Raw genomic sequence first — 18,852 nt, 5'->3', positions numbered from 1 at the left:
TGTTATAGATTGAGGTATGATCTAAGAACCTTCAAACTTCATAAGTTTTCTTAAAGATGGCTTAGTGAGACATCAGTCTCAATAGGATATGGGTTCAAGTCGTCTGATGCCCATTTACTATATACATGGAAGATTTACACACACACACGCACGCACACACACACGCACACACACACACTCATACTAAAGTACATGTGTGGGCTCCTTCACAGTGACCAACGCGGTTTACACTAGAAGGTCTCCAGATGTCATATGCTGATCCAGATGAGTGATATATGAACTCTTGCAAAGGGGAAGGGAACCCATGTAGGGTGGGTTTTCTTGGCGACAACTTTGTAAAATAGATATTTTTGTGTAATTATTTAATTAATGAGAAGAGATACAGTTCATACCTCGTATTTAAATCAAACAAGACAAAGGAATATACTATAATGGAATGTCTCACTCCTCTTCCTTCCCAGAAGGAACTACTGTTTCCACTTCATGCAGATATAGTGATATTTGATGACTATACCACCTGTGCTAAAAAAGACAAATGGGACCATACTATACACGTGGTTCTTCATCTTGCTTTGGACATTTAATACTGAGAACGGTATTTTATTCTAATTTTTCAAATGAGGAAATTGAGTCTCAGAGAGTTTAAGTTGACTGAACCTGAAGGTGCCAGGACTGAGAATTCATGTCTGCCTGACTTTAAATCTCAAGTTCATCTTACTTCTCCTTGTCACTTAACGCACTGGGATGCTTTTCCATCCATAAATGGCGATGACTGCCACCAAGAAGCCTAGGCAGATTTATAAAACACCTGCAACTTCTGTCCTCTCCTGTCACTTAACAGGTGTTCTTTTCCCACCTCCTAGAGTTCCCTCCCAGCCCTGAGTGTCCACTGCCTTCAGACAATTCAAAACACCCAACTTCAGCTTTGTCCTCATTGTAGAGCTCTATTTTGTTATTTTCTCCAGAAGTGCCTACTGCTTCCCTCCAATTCTCTCTCCTTTATACCTCCTCCCCCCCCCCCCCCACACTCACAATCAGAACTCAGAAATTCTTTCCTAGGGGCCCCTGGGTGACTCAGTCAGTTAAGCGGCCGACTCTTGATTTCAGCTCAGGTCATGATCTCATGGTTCAGGAGTTCGAGCTCTGCTTCAGGTTCTGCATTGGCAGTGCAGAGTCTGCTTGAGATTGTCTGTCTCCTTCTCTCTCTGCTCCTCCCCTGCGCTCGCTGTCTCTCTCTCTCTCAAAATAAAAAACAAATAAAGAAAAAAAGAAATTCTTTCCTAAATAAAATAGCTAGATATTGGGTCATCTATGTAGGCAAAGTACACCACAGGGGGGCAGAGGGAGGACAGTCAAAGACTCTCCCTCCAGGCCACACAGGTGGGCACTTGACCTCCGTGAGACAGTCACAACACCTCATCTGTGTTATGAGAAAAGTGAGCTCATGACCCAAAGTGGGCCCTGCTCTGGAATTTTTTCTTTAACTGCAGCTAGCGCGAAAGCAGTCTCTTCATGAAACTTAAGGACGTCAGTATGGTTGTGCCTCTAGCTGTGTTCCATGCTAGTTGAAGAATCCTCTGGCAAAGGGAGGGAAGGAAGCTTATGTGCGGGGGGGCGGGGGGAGGATTTTGGGTAGAGAAAAGCAAGCATGTCCAGAAGCAAGAGAGGACACACCCTGCTAGCCCAAGGGCAGGAAGGGACGTGTGGCTGGGGTGTAAAGTGAGAAGCAGCAGCCAGACAGGTGAGCGGTAGTCAAGTTCAAAAGCAGTTCTAAGGATGGTGGGGGTTAGCACGAGGCCGCTGGAAGTGGTAGGAGGGCTTGTAGGAGTTGGAGGGGGTGAGTGTTTCATGATGTACCAGGCGGTGCTCTTGGTTGCCAGCATAGGTAATTGACATGGGCAGGACTGGAATTTAGGGGAAGGAAACTTCTTGGGTAGTTCTGGAAATACCAGGAGACCTGGAGAATAGAGCTTGGAAAATGGATCTGAATCAAAGGGGACCAGGTGACGGGGACAACAAGCCTGCCAGGGCTTTGTAATCTATACCTCTCCATGGATGAACACCACTGAAGAGCCACTGAATCCTCGTGGATGATTGGCCGTACCTGGATCACAGGCCCATGACTCAGCTACCAGAGGGTTGTGAGATAGAACGTCTGACTCCTACAGACTTTGATAGTGGGAGATTGGCTTTTTTCCCGCCCCAATTCAGAAAATGTGGAATTCTCCCAGAACATGGACAAAGGTGGAAAGAGGGATTAGAATATTAGACTGCCAGGAAAAGAGGGAAACGTCTGCTGCTCCTTCTCATGTGTGCGTTTTAGAGTGATCTTTCCTTCTGATGTGTGGGCGATGGAGGGGAACTGGTTATGGTAGAGGGGAAACTGTCTGCCGTAAAATCAGCTAAGAGATTGTTGCAATAACCCAGAAGAAGAGCGGCGATGGTGATCTGGGCCATGGAAGTGGCAGATGGTAGTGTGGATGGAGAGCAACGAACGAATTCAAGATGTCTTCATGGTACAGAACGGAAGTGGCTTATTGATCGGGCAGATGTGGGGTAGTGGTGCGGAACAGGAGGTGTGGGCAACTTGCAGACTCATGATGTCCTTCACTTAGACAAGCCAGGAGGCGGAATTGAGTCCGGATTAGATTCATTTTACCCCTGCTTTGCAGATGAAGAAACTTGACGAGGTTAAATACGCTTACGGTCACACCCCGTGAGTGGCTGAACCAGGATACACGCCAGATCTTTTTGAATGAGAAGCTCACGCTCTTTCTCTTACAACAAAGTACTCTTGAGTGTCAGAATAGGAAAATCAGGGAGTAATTTATTCGAATCTTAGTTCTGCAATTGTACGTATGTATCACCTTTTCCAAAGAAGTGTTTCCAATTGACATTTTTAATGGGAAAAATATTTTATTTTAGAGATATAGAGAGAGAGCATGAGTGGGGGGAGAGGGGGAGAGAGGGAGAGAGGGAGAGAGGGAGAGAGGGAGAATCTCACGCAGGCTCCACACTCAGTGCAGAGCCCAATGTGGGGCTTGATCCCATGACCCTGGGATTATGATCTGGAGTGAAATCAAGAGGTGGGCGCTCAACTCACTGAGCCACCCAGGCACCCCAGTGGGAAAAATATTTTAATAGGGAAACGACTTGCTAGACTTTTCCAGTCTGTAGCTAATACAATTTCCTGGTCTTTCATTATACTTTATTCTGCATTGTTTAGGGACTAAAGCTTCTTATATTTGCTCTTGTATTATTACTGTTATTGTGCCCAGCATTTCTAAGGGCCATTCAGATTTCCAGAGGAAAACCAGTATTTAGGTTAGCTACAGAAAAATAGTGGTTGTGTATCCTAAACGTTCTAGAATTTACATGCATTTTTATATTTAACAAATATTTATTTTGTAGCTTCTATGTGTTACAGGCACCGGGAATGCAGGGATAGAGCAAAATAGACAAAAAATCTGTGCCTTCACAAAGCTTCCATTGTAACTGGGAGAGATTGACAATGTACAAATAAATATATAATGTACTTGGTGCTGATAAGGGCTATGGAAAATGTATAGCAAGGTAAGAAATTTTGGGCACCTAGGGTTGAGGGGGAGTTCTCATTTTATTAAGGTAATATTTGGTCAGACTGAGGAAAGAGGGAATAAGCCCTGGACATATCTGGAACAAGAGAATTTCTGGCAGAGGCAACAGGATTGCAAGCTCAAAGCACTGTGACAAAATAATGTGACCTCTTGTTTCCCGTGTGTATTGTATGGTCCCTTCCTCCTCGTCTGGGAGAAAAGAGCTAGAAAGGACACAAGAAGAAAATGATCTAAAGTTTATTCCTGATTCCAAAATATTTCTAAGATGTTCTTCTTCAATTTTGAATTATGAGATCATGTTCTAGAGATACGTCTGGAAGAAAGGTGCCTTTAGGGATTCTGAATGGCCAGTGACAACAAAAGGTGAATTACTTGTGCTAAGAGAGCTCGCAACTTTCTACTGCATCTAAAATCTGCGTTTAGGGAGCGCCTGGGTGGCTTAGTATGTTAAGCGTCTGACTTCGGCTCAGATCACGATCTCGCAGCTCATGGGTTCGAACCCCACGTCGGGCTCTGTGCTGACAGCTCAGGGCCTGGAGCCTGCTTCGGATTCTGTGTGTCTCCCTCTCTCTCTGCCCCTCCCCTGCTCATGCTCTGTCTCTCTCTCCCTCTCAAAAATAAATAAACATTAAAAAAAATAATGAAATCTGCATTTAGGTAGGGATCAAATCTATCACACAAATGAATAGTGAGGAATATTATTTGGGTTAATGGCTACCAACGGTAAAATCAGGCTTATTTTCTTATTTTCTCTTCTCCAGTTTTAGAGATAGCTGTAGAATCAATCCTAACGTTGAGTCTTAGATATGGAAATAGAACATTTGGGGAATGCCTGGGTGGCTCAGTCAATTAAGCGCCCAATTCTTGATTCAGGCTCAGGTCATGAGAAGTCTCATAGTTAGGGGATTTATCCCCATGTTTGACTCTGTGCTGACAGCATGGAGCCTCCTTGGGATTCTATCTCTCTGTCCCTCTATACTTCAGGCTCACTCTCTCCCTCTCAAAATAAATAACATTAAAAAAAAAAAGAAATAGAACATTTGGCAACTTGCAATTATACTGGGTCTTGAGCTATGGATGAAAGTGTTGAGTGTTTTTACATGGTTCCACTTGGGCTTACTTAAAGTTTTGAAACTTATTTTTAGTGTGTTGAGTAGTCAAATGCCATTGTCAAAAACCTGCTCAGGACCATGGGCGCACTTCATGTAACAAATAGTTATTGAGAGCTCGTCTCATTCCTGATAGACAAATTTTTATCAATGAAACACGAGAAGACTTTTGATTTGAGATGTTTATTATTTTTCTATCACTTTTTGAAACCACTGTCAAATCCTGTTTTACTAAAGAGTTTTTAAATCTAAGACAATGTTGCTTAAGTTTATTAAATGCCTTTTTATTTTGCTAGGATGATTGCGCTTTTCTGAAACGATCAGGTAATAGGATAAATAAACTTAGATTTTCTCGTGTTAAGCTATCTTGGCATCATGAGAGTAAATGCTAGTGGTCCTTTTTTAAAAGACTTTAAAAAAATTTATTTTTTTTATTTTTTTATTTTTATTTATTTATTTTTTTTTAATTTTTTTCAACGTTTATTTATTTTTGGGACAGAGAGAGACAGAGCATGAATGGGGGAGGGGCAGAGAGAGAGGGAGACACAGAATCGGAAACAGGCTCCAGGCTCTGGGCTATTATCCCAGAGCCTGACGCGGGGCTCGAACTCCCGGACCGCGAGATCGTGACCTGGCTGAAGTCGGACGCTTAACCGACTGCGCCACCCAGGCGCCCCCAAAAAATTTATTTTTTACCGTTGTTTTAGATTCGCAGCAAAGTTGAGCAAAAAGTTGAGCAAAAAGGCCCCCTACCCCCACACTCACAGAACCTCCACTATTATCAACATTTGTTACCAGGGATGAACCTGTATTGACACATCATTATCACCCGGAGCCCATAGTTAACATTAGGGTTCCCTCTTGGTTTTGTACATTCTGTGGGTTTAGGCGAAGGTGGGGCACAGATCCGCCATAATGATATCACACCAAGTAGTGTCGCTGCCCTAAAAATCCCCCTTGTGCTCTGCCTTTCTCCCCACCCCCAACCCCTGGCCATCAGTGATCCTTTTATGTCTCCATAGTTTTTCTTTTTCCAGAATGTCATATAGTTGGAAGCATAAAGTGCTAATGGCTCTTTTTAAGGTAGTTGTTGAGATTTCTGGCCTGTAGCCTTGTCCATTCATTTTAATTGCTGAATGAATGAATAAGTGACAAAATATTCATCATTCTCCTACTGAAGGGCGATTAGGTAATTTCTACTCAGTTCCTTGGTATAAAAATTCGAGATTGGAAATAATTTTGCCTCAGAAGTTGGAAGCTATTGTTCCATTGACTTTCAGCTTCCATTGTTGCTGTCAAGAATGTAATAGCAAACATGTATATGGTGTCTATATGTTGGCATCCTCTTTGTATAAAATATCTCATTTATTATGTACAAAAGCATCAGGAGAAAGATACTATTATTAGTATCCTCATTTCAAATATGAGGAAATTGAGGTACAGAAAGCGTAAATCTCTTACCCCAGGTTCTATAGAAGGTCTGCCTATAAACCCAAGTAGTCTACTTTGTGAATTCCTTCTTGACCGCTCGCTTGTATCACCTCTTATGATAGTTTAATTCCTGATCCTTTGTACATGATCGGGTTTTAAATGTGGTACCCACTGCTGAGATTTCCATATTTGTGCAGGCGTAAACTTCAGTTGCTGTGTATATCTCCTGCTTCCTTTCTGGGGCTTCTCCAATACCATTTCTTCTCTGATACTATTTCTCCAAGAACCCACCGGGTCCTCACTCATGTGCAACCTGAAAGCATGAAGGAGTTTGTAGCTCAGAAGACAACCCTTGACAGATGGGGATACAAGCTGAGGGATACATCTTCCTCCTGACTGGCTGTCACATGAAAAATTCTGAGGTACATTCTCCATGGTTCCTTAGGAGGGGCCTACTGGGACCGAGCTCCAGACTCCAATGGAATGATTTATTGTTCCCACATCTCTCAGTCCTACTTCCAGGGATCACTTCTCAAATCAGTTTCTACTTGCAACCATTTGCCTCAGCTTCGCTTGGGGATGGGTGAGTGGTGGGCAGGTCAAAAGCTGGTCTCATAATCAGCCCTACAAAGCAGAATCTCAGGATACAGTTCTGGAACTGAACTGCTTACCAGTGAGACCACAATGAGGACCCCATTGCTGGTGGCAGTTGGCATGGTGATATCCCTTGACATCATAATTACTGAGACTCTCACTGAAGTGAATTGAGGTGAGGCGTAGGTGAAAATAAAATGCTCAGTTGGGAGACAAGCAAGGCCTTTGAACGGTGTGGGGCAATGGTAATGGGAAGGATCAGATTGGCTGGTTTTGTTTAATGCTTTAGAAGCTGGGGCGCCTGGGTGGCTCAGTCCGTTGAGTGTCCAACTTCGGCTCAGGTCATGATCTCGCAGTTCGTGAGTTCGAGCCCCACATCGGGCTCTGTGCTGACAGCTCAGAGCCTGGAGCCTGCTTTGGATTCTGTGTTTCCCTTTCTCTCTGCCCGTTCCCTGCTCATGCTCTGTCTCTCTCTGTCTCCCAAAGATAAATAAACGTTAAAAAAAAGTTAAAAAAAAAGAAGCTTAAAATAAGAAAATGACAGGCTCGAGTTGAGCTATCAACTCTAAGCAGGCTTTGGAAGCTGGAAGACCCGTGTGTCAGCACTTACAGAAAGTATCATCACTTGGGGCTGCAGAATATTTGGGCTCAAGATTGGGTTCTGTGGGTTGCAGTGCTACAAAGAGGATTAAATCTACAGCACACGCCAAGGGTATAAGAGGAAAGGGGAGGGCTTTGAGACCCGTCATTGGGCTATTTGGGTAGAGGAGCTGGAGAATCTTGAAGCCCCAGTTTCTCCTAAACTCTCCAGACTGGCCCAAGCCATCCCCTCCCCGTTTTCCCACCACCTTGATGAGGGAGATCAGCTTTACCCTGCCTAGATCTTTGCCCTTAATAAAGACAGACACTTCTTATTATCATGTCTTTCCTCCTCAAGATCTGTCTCTCCTCTCATTGCCTCCAGACTAATTACCAAGGTCAAGTCACAGCATGGCACAAGCAGGAAAACATAGTCTATATTCCTGGAGGAAAGAGAATACACATGAAATATACTGCAGTACCTGCTGGCAGAAACCAAGCCGCACATCCAGTTGTGGATCTTCAAAGCACTGGAGCAGACAAGGTAGAATCTGCCCCCGAAGAGGGGAGAATTCATTAATAAGGGAGCACTCTTCTGTGAATCGAAGTCTGATGTGGGGTCATGGTCCCCCTGCAGGACACCTGCCACTCATTCTCGTGCAACCTGAAAATGTACCTGGGCAACAGTGGAGATGGGGAAACGCCATTCATCCTTCAGGCAGACCCTGCCGAGGCACATTCTGTGAGGTTCGTCGGAGAATTCTGGGTGTGATGAAACTCAGTGTCCACAAGAATGTCCAATTCAATGACGTGCATTCGTGCTGGCTTTCTCATCTCTGCTTTACTTTCTTCAGTTTTGCACTCCTGCTCCTGGGGATTTATTTTTAAACAAACGACCTGCACAAAAGCCTTTGTTCAACTTTGCTTTTGGAGATTGAGTGGGAAGACCTGGGCTCTTTGGATAATAGGATCCTTGGACTAATCTCCCATTTGTCTTACCTTATCATGCCGTTTTTGATATATTTCAATAGTCTTTCGCTTTACCTGGCTTTATTTCCCCAGCATCTCGAGTTGGATGCTTAACTCATTTTCAATTTTTAAATTAAAAAATAATTTTTGTAATGTTTATTTTTGAGAGAGACAGAATGCAAGTGGGGGAGGGGCAGAGACAGAGGGAGACACAGAATCTGAAGCAGGCTCCAGGCTGTGAGCTGTCAGCACAGATCCCAAAGCGGGGCTCAAGCCCACAAACTGTGAGATCATGACCTGAGCCAAAGTTGGATGCTTAACTGACTGAGCCACCCAGGTGGCCCAATTTTTAAATTTTTAAAAAATACATTTAAAGCTCTACACATGCCTGCTTTTAGTAAAGCCCACAATTTGATACGCTGTCTGTTCATTATTAGTTTTGTCTTAAATATTTTCTAAATTTAATCAAGATGAACTTTTTAACCTATTAATTATTTGAAAGTATGCTTAAGTATGGGAATGGTTTTATTAATCTTTCTGTTATTGGTTTCTGATTTCCTGCTTTGTGATCAGAGAATACAATGTCTATAATAGGGTTTTTGCAGGTTTGTTGTGACTTGCTTTGTGGAGTAGAATATGCCAGTTTTCAGAGGGATATCAGGTTAGCTTGAAAAGAATATTTCTTTTGAATTGTGTTGTGCAGTTCATGGATTTTCTAATTTTTTGTCTTCTTGAGAGAAAGCTGTATTGAATCTATCAAGTTTGTTTTGTACAATTTGAGGTTATGTTGTTGATTGTTCCCTACAGATTCACGGTTTTTCTACCTAGTGCATTGTGCCTTTTATTGTTATGAAATGACCTAACTTGCTTTCAATAATACTTTCCACCTCCCTGTCTGTTTTGTCTCATATTGTTGTAGCTTTCCTTTTGGTTAGTATTTCTTTTGTATATGATTTTATATACTGTTATTTTCTTCTTTTCTTTTTTTTTTTTTTAAATTTTTTTCAACGTTTTTATTTTATTTTTGGGACAGAGAGAGACAGAGCACGAACGGGGGAGGGGCAGAGAGAGAGGGAAACACAGAATTGGAAACAGGCTCCAGGCTCTGAGCCATCAGCCCAGAGCCCGACGCGGGGCTCGAACTCACGGACCGCGAGATCGTGACCTGGCTGAAGTCAGACGCTTAACCGACTGCGCCACCCAGGCGCCCCAATTTTCTTCTTTTCAATAACATTTTGTTTATTTTTATCTAATCTGTGAGTTTCTTTTAACTGCTGAGTTTATTTGTATTCACTATGACAAAGAACATAACTGCATTTATTTATATGATCTTATTTTATGCTTTATTTTTCAATTCTTTTTTTGTTAATATTGAGCGAGAGAGACAAGAGTATCAGCGGGGGTGGGGGTGGGGGCAAAGAGCAAGGGAGACGCAGAATCTGAAGCAGGCTCCAGGCTCTGAGTTGTCAGCCCAGAGCTTGATGTGGGGCTCGAACTCATGAACTGTGAGATCATGACCTGAGCTGAAGTCTGGTGCTTAACCTACTGAGCCACCCAGGCGCCCCTATAGTGGATGTCTTAACATTTAAAAAGTACGTATTTGACTTAACGCTATATAAAGGTAATTACTGTTGCTACTGGTCTCCTGAATAGACCAAGGGTCTTTGTGTGCTTCCACTCTGGTAGCCACTGTTGTCTTTCATGTTATTACTATTATTTTAGTTTGATCTTGCTTTGTGGTTCCCTTCGTAGATCAGTCATTATTTTGTATTATATAGCCAGTGTCAGTTTACCATTTTCCTTCTTCACCTTTTTTCTTGCATTTCACTCCTTCCTTCTGGAATCCATTTGTTTGTTCCTGGAATGGACCATTTATAGATTTTCTTTTCAACAAGGGTCTATGGGTGGTAAACATTGTCAGTGTGTGTAAACACTTTCTAGTTTACCCTCACATTTGTGTGATAGTTTAGCCAGTTATAAAATTTAATAATGATAAGTTTTTACCCTGGCTCTTAGAAGATTTAGTTAACTTTAGGGCTCTACTTTTGCTGATGAGAAATATACTGTAATCTAATTATCATTTCTTTGTAAGCTACATTTCTTTCCAAAGGCTTTGCTTTGGAGTTGCATAGTTTTATTACAGTGTATCTAGAGTTGGATGTATTTTTTTTAAATTTTTTAAAACATTTTTATTTATTTTTCAGAGACAGACACAGAGCATGAGCAGGGGAGGGGCAGAGAGAGAGGGAGACACAGAATCTGAGGGCTCCAGGCTCTGAGCCGTCGGCATAGAGCCCGACGCCAGGCTCAAACCTACCAACTGTGAGATCACGACCTGAGCAGAAGTTGGTATATGTGCTGCCGAAGCGAGCACCTGAGCAGAAGTTGGATGCTTAACGACTGAGCCACCCAGGCGCTCCCAGAGTTGGATATATTTTTATTCATCCTGGTCAGGACTTGTTGTCACTTTTAAATAAGGTTTCAAATCATTCATTAATTCTGAAAAGTTTATAGACATTCACTTTTCAAATATTACCTCTTCCCCATTCTTTCTATTCTCTTCTTCTGGAATTCCTGTTACACAAATGTTGGATTGTGGTAGGTTAAGATAGCCACACATTATTTATTGTTTCTCTTAGAGAAGGAGTCTAATTCCTCTCCCCTTAAATATATGCTAGACTTAGGGACTTGTTTGATCAATAGAATAGAGCAGAAGCAGTGTCCTGGAATTTCTGTCACTAGCTTCTAAAAAACATGCAGCTTCTATCCAGGTCTGTCAGAACAGTGTCACTGGGAATGCTGAGCTTTAATGTAAGAAGTCTGAGCACCTTGAAATCACTACCATGGAGAGTTCATGTGTGGGCACTCAGGTTGATAATCTCAGCTTAACTTATCCTTTCAACAATCTCATCAAAGAGCAAGGCATGAGTGAAACCATATTGAACCTTCCAAATCACATTTGATAATATGTGATATATCAGTATCACCCAGCTGGGGACTGTCTCAATTCCTAACCCACAAAATCTTTAGGTATAATAAAATGTTATTGTTTTAAACCAGTGGGTGTTGGGGTGCAGCAGTAGATAACAGGATGGATTTTCCTCTTTTCTACAGGTCTTTAGCCATGTTTTCATATTTTCTATCTCTTTATCTTTCAATGGATAGTTTTCTCAGATTGGTTTTCTGGGTCATTGATTCTCTCTTCAGCCAGGTGTTATCTTACCACTTGACCCATCATTGACTGTTTTGATATCAATGACTATATATTTGTTTCTCACAGCTCTGTTGGTTCTTTAGGAACTCTTCTTTTATTATCATTCTTTCCCCACTGTGTCGATTCACACTTCCATGTCCTTAATGATTTTAAACTTCATTGCTTTATGTTGTCTTTCTGATTACTGGTTTAATGATCCTTCCATTAGTGATAACTGTTGGGACATACTTATGGGTGAATTCCTTAAGTATTTTGTAATAGTAATATTAGAAAATATTTTTGTCTTTTGAGCTCACTTTTAGCGAGATTTCCTTTTCTTTGAGATTTTTTTTTATGGAACCAGAATAATGAGCAATTTCCTGCTATACACCTCAGAACTTCATTAGCCAAGGACCAATCTTTATGTCAACCTCAGAAAAAACTTGGGTGGGATAAAATTGGGCCACAAACTCAAATGAAGCCAAAGTTTTAGAATAAAACAAAATGCTTTCACCCAGAGCTCCGATGGAGACAAACAGTTGTCATTGTGAGGTGTGTGGATCTTTGTTTCTCTAGTTCACATATTTTGTTTTTAACACGAAACAAAGGTTTGCACAGAAATTTTAGTTCTAACTCTTTCTCCCTGGAGTAGCCAGTACTCCCCTTTCACCTGCCGAAAAGATGTTAAAAGCAAACCTCCAGGGTGCCAGGACAATCGCATACTCCAGGTGAGTTCCTGGTCACATCGCACACTCGCTGCTCTTTCTTTTTTTTTCAGTTCTTTCCTCATTTCTGGTACCTGGGACTTTTCCTCTCTTTATTGAGAGCTCAGGTATGCATTTTCTTTTTTGGTTATATTTTATAAAACATTTCTAGGTGTTTGTAATAGATCCATGTATTGTGCCAACAGGTATTTCTATCCTTAGCTAAAAAAATCTGAGTTTTCTTTCTTTCTCTCTCCTTCGTTGGAAAATATTTATATATTTTTTATCCTTTTTTGGTAATAAGACAATTATTACTTTTTAAAACATAGCTGCCTTGTGATGATTTGATTCTATATATTCACCCTGAAAGATAAGGAAAGTAATGTACTTGTACTCCATCCTTCATTATTATTCTTATTTCATATTTCCCACTATTTACTGTGAACTAGAGATTTTCCTTCCCAGATTTACTGTGTCAACTTCTAATTTTATATTTATGTATTGATTTTTAAAGAGAAGGTAACACATTGTGAGTCTATTATTTAGACTCAATTCTACTTTTAAAATAATCTATTGCTCCTCTGAATTCCTTATGATCCATACTTCTTCATTGTGAATTCTTTATTTTGATTTGTGTTTTATGGTTGGATTATGGCTCCAATCGATCTTTTTCCAGGATATATACATAAGGAACATATATTCTGTTATTTTATTTTATTTTAATTTTAGTTTTTATAGTTTATTTATTTTGAGAGACAGCATGAGTTGGGAGGGGCAGAGACAGAGGCGGAGAGAGAATCCTAAGCAGACCCTGCACTGCTGGCACTGAGCCCAACACTGGGGGCTCAGACTCATGAACTGTGAGATCCTGACCTCAGCTGAAATCCAGTTTGATGCTTAACTACTTAACCTGCTAATTGACTGAGCCATCTAGATGCCCCTGTTTTTATTTTTTGTTTTTTGAAAACATCATATGTAAAAATATTTGCTTTCTCTATAAAAGCTATCTTAGCTGGGTATAGAATTTTGAGGTCACATCTTTTCCACTCAAAAACCCTAGAAATATAGTTTTGTTCTCTCTGAGTCCAATGGTACTGAGTCAAAGTCAGAAGTAGGATTAATTTCTAACTGTTTCTTCTGTCTTTAGGCTCTTAGGTTTCTTTGTTTTTGAATAATCTCTGCAGGAGAATAAATCATGAAGTTAGTTGTTTTCTGTAAATTTCTCCAGAATATCATGATTTCACATGAGTTCAGACAATGAGAACACAAAACATCTGCAGATTTACGTTATTTTATTTCAGTAACATTTTCTTCCATTATATCCTTAATCGTTTTTAATATTTCATTCTTTTGCTTTTAAAAATGAACACTAATGCTTACACCGTATATATGTAATATCTGTCTTTGATACATACAATTGTTTTTCTAATCATTGTATTTTCCTTGTCCCTTTCCTTTGTGTTTTCTGTAATTTTCATCAGCCTAATCTCCTTAACACTGGTTCAGATTTTTGCCATCCAAATTCTGCTCAGGCTTCTAAGATGTATGCTCTGCAATGTTTGTTTGTTTGTTTGTTTGTTTTTTGTTTGTTTGTTTTTTCTCTTGTTGTCAGCTCACTTCTTATACTGTTGCTTTGCCATCTCTTTTTCCAGTTCTTATTTCTTCTTTGGGTTTTTCTGTCATCATGTTTATATGTCATTTCCTGGTTAGTATGAAGTGATAGTTGCTTACCTTTTCTGCTGTTTCCTGGAATAAGTCTTGTTCCACAGTGCTTCCTTTTCATTTGCCCACTTGTTGAAACTTAGTTTTGCGTGAAGGGCTTCCTACTGGATATTATTTAGTTATTTTTCTGCTTACAGTTTAGGTGGTACACAATGAAGCAGTGGGGGAGAGAAGTTGAGGAGAGAATATGGCAGTTTAAGGTACATTATCTCTGTACTTCCAACTCCCATCCTCCAGACTTTTGAAATAGCTGAGGTTCTGCCTGGTCTTGGAAACTCTGGAATCAGAAAGGATACCCTGTGAGAAGCCAATTCAGTATAAAAACCAATGGCTTGAGGACCTTTTGTTCATTGAATACATAGAAAAGTACTCATGTTTCTTTGGTAAGTTAATCAGTAGCTATAATTTTTTTTTTTTTTTGCACTATCTCTCTTCAAGATAAGCATTATCTCTAGATCATCATTCCTCTGCCTAGAAAGCTGTATTCACTGGAAACAGAAATATAGGTCACCATCTCTCTTTTAACTCCCTAACTCTGGCCATTTACACTCATTGCTACTCATTTTTGTTGTGACCTACTCCCAGACTTAGCTCTTCCAAATTGTGTGTTAGTAAGGCCTTCAAAAACTTTTCCATTCCCTCCACCCACCACAAATTTAAGTTCATAAAGAGGGTAGATGAGTCTTGAACATGGTATCCTTGGCCATTTGGTTCACCCTTCGCAGATATTCTCAGGAGTTTGTGGAATGGGATTATGACCGTTGTATTATAGTTTCAGGATAAGTAGTTTCCATTTCTCTTTTCAGTCCTTGATGATCTTTTAGGTGGATTTCAGGGAGAGGAATTTTAGAAGTCTGAATGTTTTATACATTAAAAATGTGTTTCACACTGTGAATAATAGGTCTTATTTTCTTATTCTGTAATTTTAGTTACACTGCAAATTGGATGTCTTATATATGTAAGACCCTATATGAAATTTGTATATCATCTTTAGATGATAGGTGTTCTATCTTTAAAGTTAGAACTACTTTATGCACAGAATTGCATCAATGTTTTATATTCAATTAGCAGTGGGAAAAATCTGTAATAAAACATACTTGGACACACAGCTCCCTCTCATACAAGGTTGCTGATTTCTTGAAGTGATTTCTACTTTTATTTATATCTTATGACTTATTGAAAATATGTAGCCTTGGTTATACTATCCTTATGAATTTCCTCCTCTAAGGAATAGTTTAATATTTATGAACATGCTATAGTAGCCTTCACAAATCTCTAATATTACTAAAACCAATCAAGCTGCTTGAAGACATTAGAAACCACCCTTTCTATCAGGGAGATAAAAATGTCACCCAAATGAAGGAAAAGAATCTTGGGTGCATCAATTTTCTGTGTTTCTCTATATTGAGAGTTTCCACTCATGTATACCAGTGGCTACAGTAGCCATTTGATATTTGGGATTCTTCTTCATGCGTCCCCAAATCCGTGCACATGGAAATCTTTAAAACCTTACCCCCAAGATGAGAAACCCCAACGTCCAGGAAGGTTTTCAATTACTTGGACATTTTTTATACAGCCTTACTTCCCAACCAGGTTTTAAAAGTTATTTTAGGAAAGTAAGGGCATTCATGGTGATAAATGAAGAATAACAAAGGCCAGTGAGAGGCAAATGCTGGGCAGACTGGGTGAGCGAGGTAGGTCACACCCCTGCTAGGACTTCTGCACAACAGCCTGAGTTTCTGTTTAGATTTTGGGCCTCAGCAGATTACTCAAATTATCACATGGCACAGATCTTTGAGGTTGCTGGTCAAACCTCCTAATCTTAAATTACCAAAGACACCGTTTTCCAGTTTGGGTTCTATGGCTGATCATATTTAAGGACTCATGTTTGTGTCAGTTTTTTTTTTTTAATCTCTCAAGGATAAGCAGGATAATTCATATTTTACCAACCCAAGTCTTCATTTACAAAGCCTGTGGTAAAGTTCCCTACTGTCAAATTTTAACACTGGGTTCAGAATTCCCATTGCAAATTTACACTCAGTTTTCCAATTAAAATGGGCTTTTGTGAGTCCCCTGCTGATAGCCATTGGCTTGATAAAAAGTAACTTCATTTACAGCAAGGGTGTTAAGGGAGCCCAGTGCAGGCTGCCTCTTCTGCTGTTGCCTTGAGCCCAGCTGTGCTGAAATATTAAACTTTAGTAAATTAGGTGAAATTGCAGCTTCCTGGCTGATACAATAATGCCCTTTTCTTTTTCTGCAAACCATCTCCAGTATGAGTTGTCTGCACAATTCTGCTCTAAGAGAAATAAAATTCAGACTATCTTCCAAATCCAGACAACTTTTCATTTTCAGGATAATTGTGCTGTCTCCTGCTTATCTAACAGAATGCTTAAACTTTCAAACACGTAGTAATGGATTTCTTTATTGTTTTAGCACCACCTGAACACAGTATTAATGTATCATTACCATACTCAGATTAACAGCCTTATTCCTAAAAACGTCAGTCTTACGTAAAAAGGCACACATTTTTCTTTACTGATTGGTACATATTTTAACAGTGAGAGTGAGCTATGGAAGGAAACAGATTTCCGGTCACACCTATTTTCAGTGTTTTCTCCTTTTTCTCTTTAAGAAAAGTATTAGTTCCTAGGTGTCTTATTCATGGACCAAACATTGACCGACTGCTATGCGCAAAGCTCTGGTTTGTTTTCAACTAAATATTTTTGATGAGAGTAAATGCAGGATTAGCAGAATGCAACTAGGCAGCCCCTATGTCTTTTCTTGATATATGTTATTTTTTTTTCAGTAACAAAATCCCTGGCAACAGCTTCGTTGAGCTGTCTGGACAACTTGTTCTCCCAAAGGTTCTCACGTGGGTCTTCCACGTTAAGACCTGATGCCTCTAGGAGACTCCAACTGAAATACAAATATTTCTGTCACTCGGGAAAGCTAACTCATGAAAGCCTTTTCAAAAGTTTAAAAGCCTTTGCCAAATAACTTATCGAGGTATTTGCAATACGGTAGAGTCCAGGGGTCGCTTTTGGAAAAATCTCAAATCTGTATAGAACTAGAGAGAACGGTCTAATGAGTCCCCACATAACAATTATGGGGTTTGTAATTTACTGAAGTTCCTCCAGGGTTGAGTCAGGAGCAAAACTGAGTTTGCGCAGCTGGGGGTACTTGGGCCAGAGACACTGAACAGAATAGCTTGGGGCTGGGAGAGGAGAGCCAGGCTCTATCACACTGTCACAGAATCATTTTCCTACAATGAACGAAAGAAATACTAAGAAATGAGATCTAACCAATATGATCTAGACCAATAGGATTTAGATCAGGGGTCTGCTATTATTATTATTATTTTTTCTGAAAAAGGGCAGAAAATAAATACTTTAGGCTTTGTGGGCCAAAGGATCTTTGTCCCCACTACTCAACTTTGCCCTCGCGACGCAAAAGCAGCCACAGGTAACACGGCCATTTGCAGCTATGGATAAAACAAAGGAACGGGCACGTAGGTGTTCCAAAGAAAACTATTTACAAAAACAGGCTGCGGCCCAATTCCGCCTTCGGGTGGTAGTTTGCCAACTCCTAAGGATTGCCCGGCCCCTGGAAATCCATTCTGTGTGCCTCTGAATCTGCATCGCAGCAAGGGGAGGGTACTCCTTCCCTCGGGTACCAGGATCTACCCAACAAAACCAAGTCCCTAGCGACCTTTGCGTGGGGCGGTCTAGCTGAACGACTACACAGTTTTGAAAGTTTTGAAGTGGGCCCTTTCTTCTCTCCTCTTCCACCCCCTCCAAGTCCTCGCTCTGCCCCGCAGGGACGCAGAACGAGTTGTGGTGTGCTTGGGCGAGCTGCGTGGGCTCCGGAGAAGAGCCCGCGGGCACCCGGGAGAAGGCGAGGGCGCACAAAAGTTGGAGCCCAATCAGCACCGAGTCCAGCTCGCGAGTCCCAACCTTCAGGTGACCCCGCGCGGCGGCGGCGGCGGCGGCGGCGGCGGCGGCAGCAGCGGCAGCGGCGGCGGCGGCGGCGGCGACCAGAGCCCGCAGCAGCTCGGAGCGCCTCCGGCAGGAGAGGAGGCGAGCGCGGCGAGTCGCCACCGCCACCCGAACGCCGAGCTCCGCGGTCCGGGGCTGGGCGCCAGAAGGCGAGAGCCGGCACGCGCGCCCTCTCCCTTTGCCCCCGCACGGCGTGCGGGTTGGGCCGGGGCGCCGGGGAGTGCGGGCCCGCGCCGCGCGCCGTCGTCGCCCCTCCCCGCCGCCTTTGAACACTGGAGGTGTGCGCGGCTGCGGCGGCGGCGGCGGCGGCGGCGGGAGCGGCGAGTCGGGCCGGCCGGGCTGCGCTTCGCCGGGGCAGCCGCGGCGGCGGCCGTGCGCGGGGATCAGGATGCGGCCGGGGGGCGCGCTGCTCGCCCTGCTCGCCGGCCTGCTGCTGTCGCTGCTGCTGCGCCTGCTCTGGTGCTCCACCGACGCGCCCGCCCGCTCCAGGTACCCCCACCCGCCGCGCCCCGGGCCGACCCCCGCCGTGCGCGCGCGCGCGCCCAGCCCCCCCCCCCCCCGCCCCGGGGACCCCCGCCGCCGAGCCGCCCCACTCGGGGCGCGGACTCTCGGCCGCCGCGGAGGGCAGCCGACGGGCGGCGGCCGCACGAGGGTGGGCCGGGAAGCGGGGCGTCCAGGAGGCAGGGCTGGCCGGGTGGGGGTGACCGAGGGGCGACGCTCGGACCGGGTGGGCACCCGCCGTGGCGGAGAGGGTTGCGAGGGCTCCGGCGGGCGTCGCCGCGGAGCGGGACCTGCCGTCGGGTCCCCGGCAGTGTCCCGGGCTCGCCGTTCTGGTCCGTGCTTTCCCTCCCTCCACGCCCTACGCGGCTTCAAACTCCGGGGCTTGGGAGCCGCTGGGGGAGCCGGGGCGCGCGGGGACGCCCCGGCCAGGTGCGAGCGCGCGGCCGCTGCCGAGCCTGC

The 18,852-nt window shown here is 43.0% G+C and overlaps 1 protein-coding gene across 1 annotated transcript in view; it reads left to right on the top strand.

Moving 5' to 3' along the window:
* The first annotated feature begins 18,280 nt into the window (after positions 1–18,280).
* Positions 18,281–18,852, top strand: part of ST8SIA6 (ST8 alpha-N-acetyl-neuraminide alpha-2,8-sialyltransferase 6) — a 152,234-nt gene continuing 151,662 nt past the window's right edge. The window contains exon 1 of the mRNA XM_047067377.1: positions 18,281–18,381. Within this exon, the coding sequence (XP_046923333.1) occupies positions 18,281–18,381 (101 nt within the window). The remainder of the gene's footprint in view (positions 18,382–18,852) is intronic.

The sequence above is a fragment of the Lynx rufus genome, unplaced genomic scaffold (assembly GCF_022079265.1).
Source record: "Lynx rufus isolate CCGP_SWC_20201006 ecotype Redwood Valley unplaced genomic scaffold, mLynRuf1.p SCAF_7, whole genome shotgun sequence".
NCBI lineage: Eukaryota > Metazoa > Chordata > Mammalia > Carnivora > Felidae > Lynx > Lynx rufus.
The sequence above is the reverse complement of the archived record's forward strand: the minus strand, read 5'-3'. Positions and strand labels throughout refer to the sequence as shown.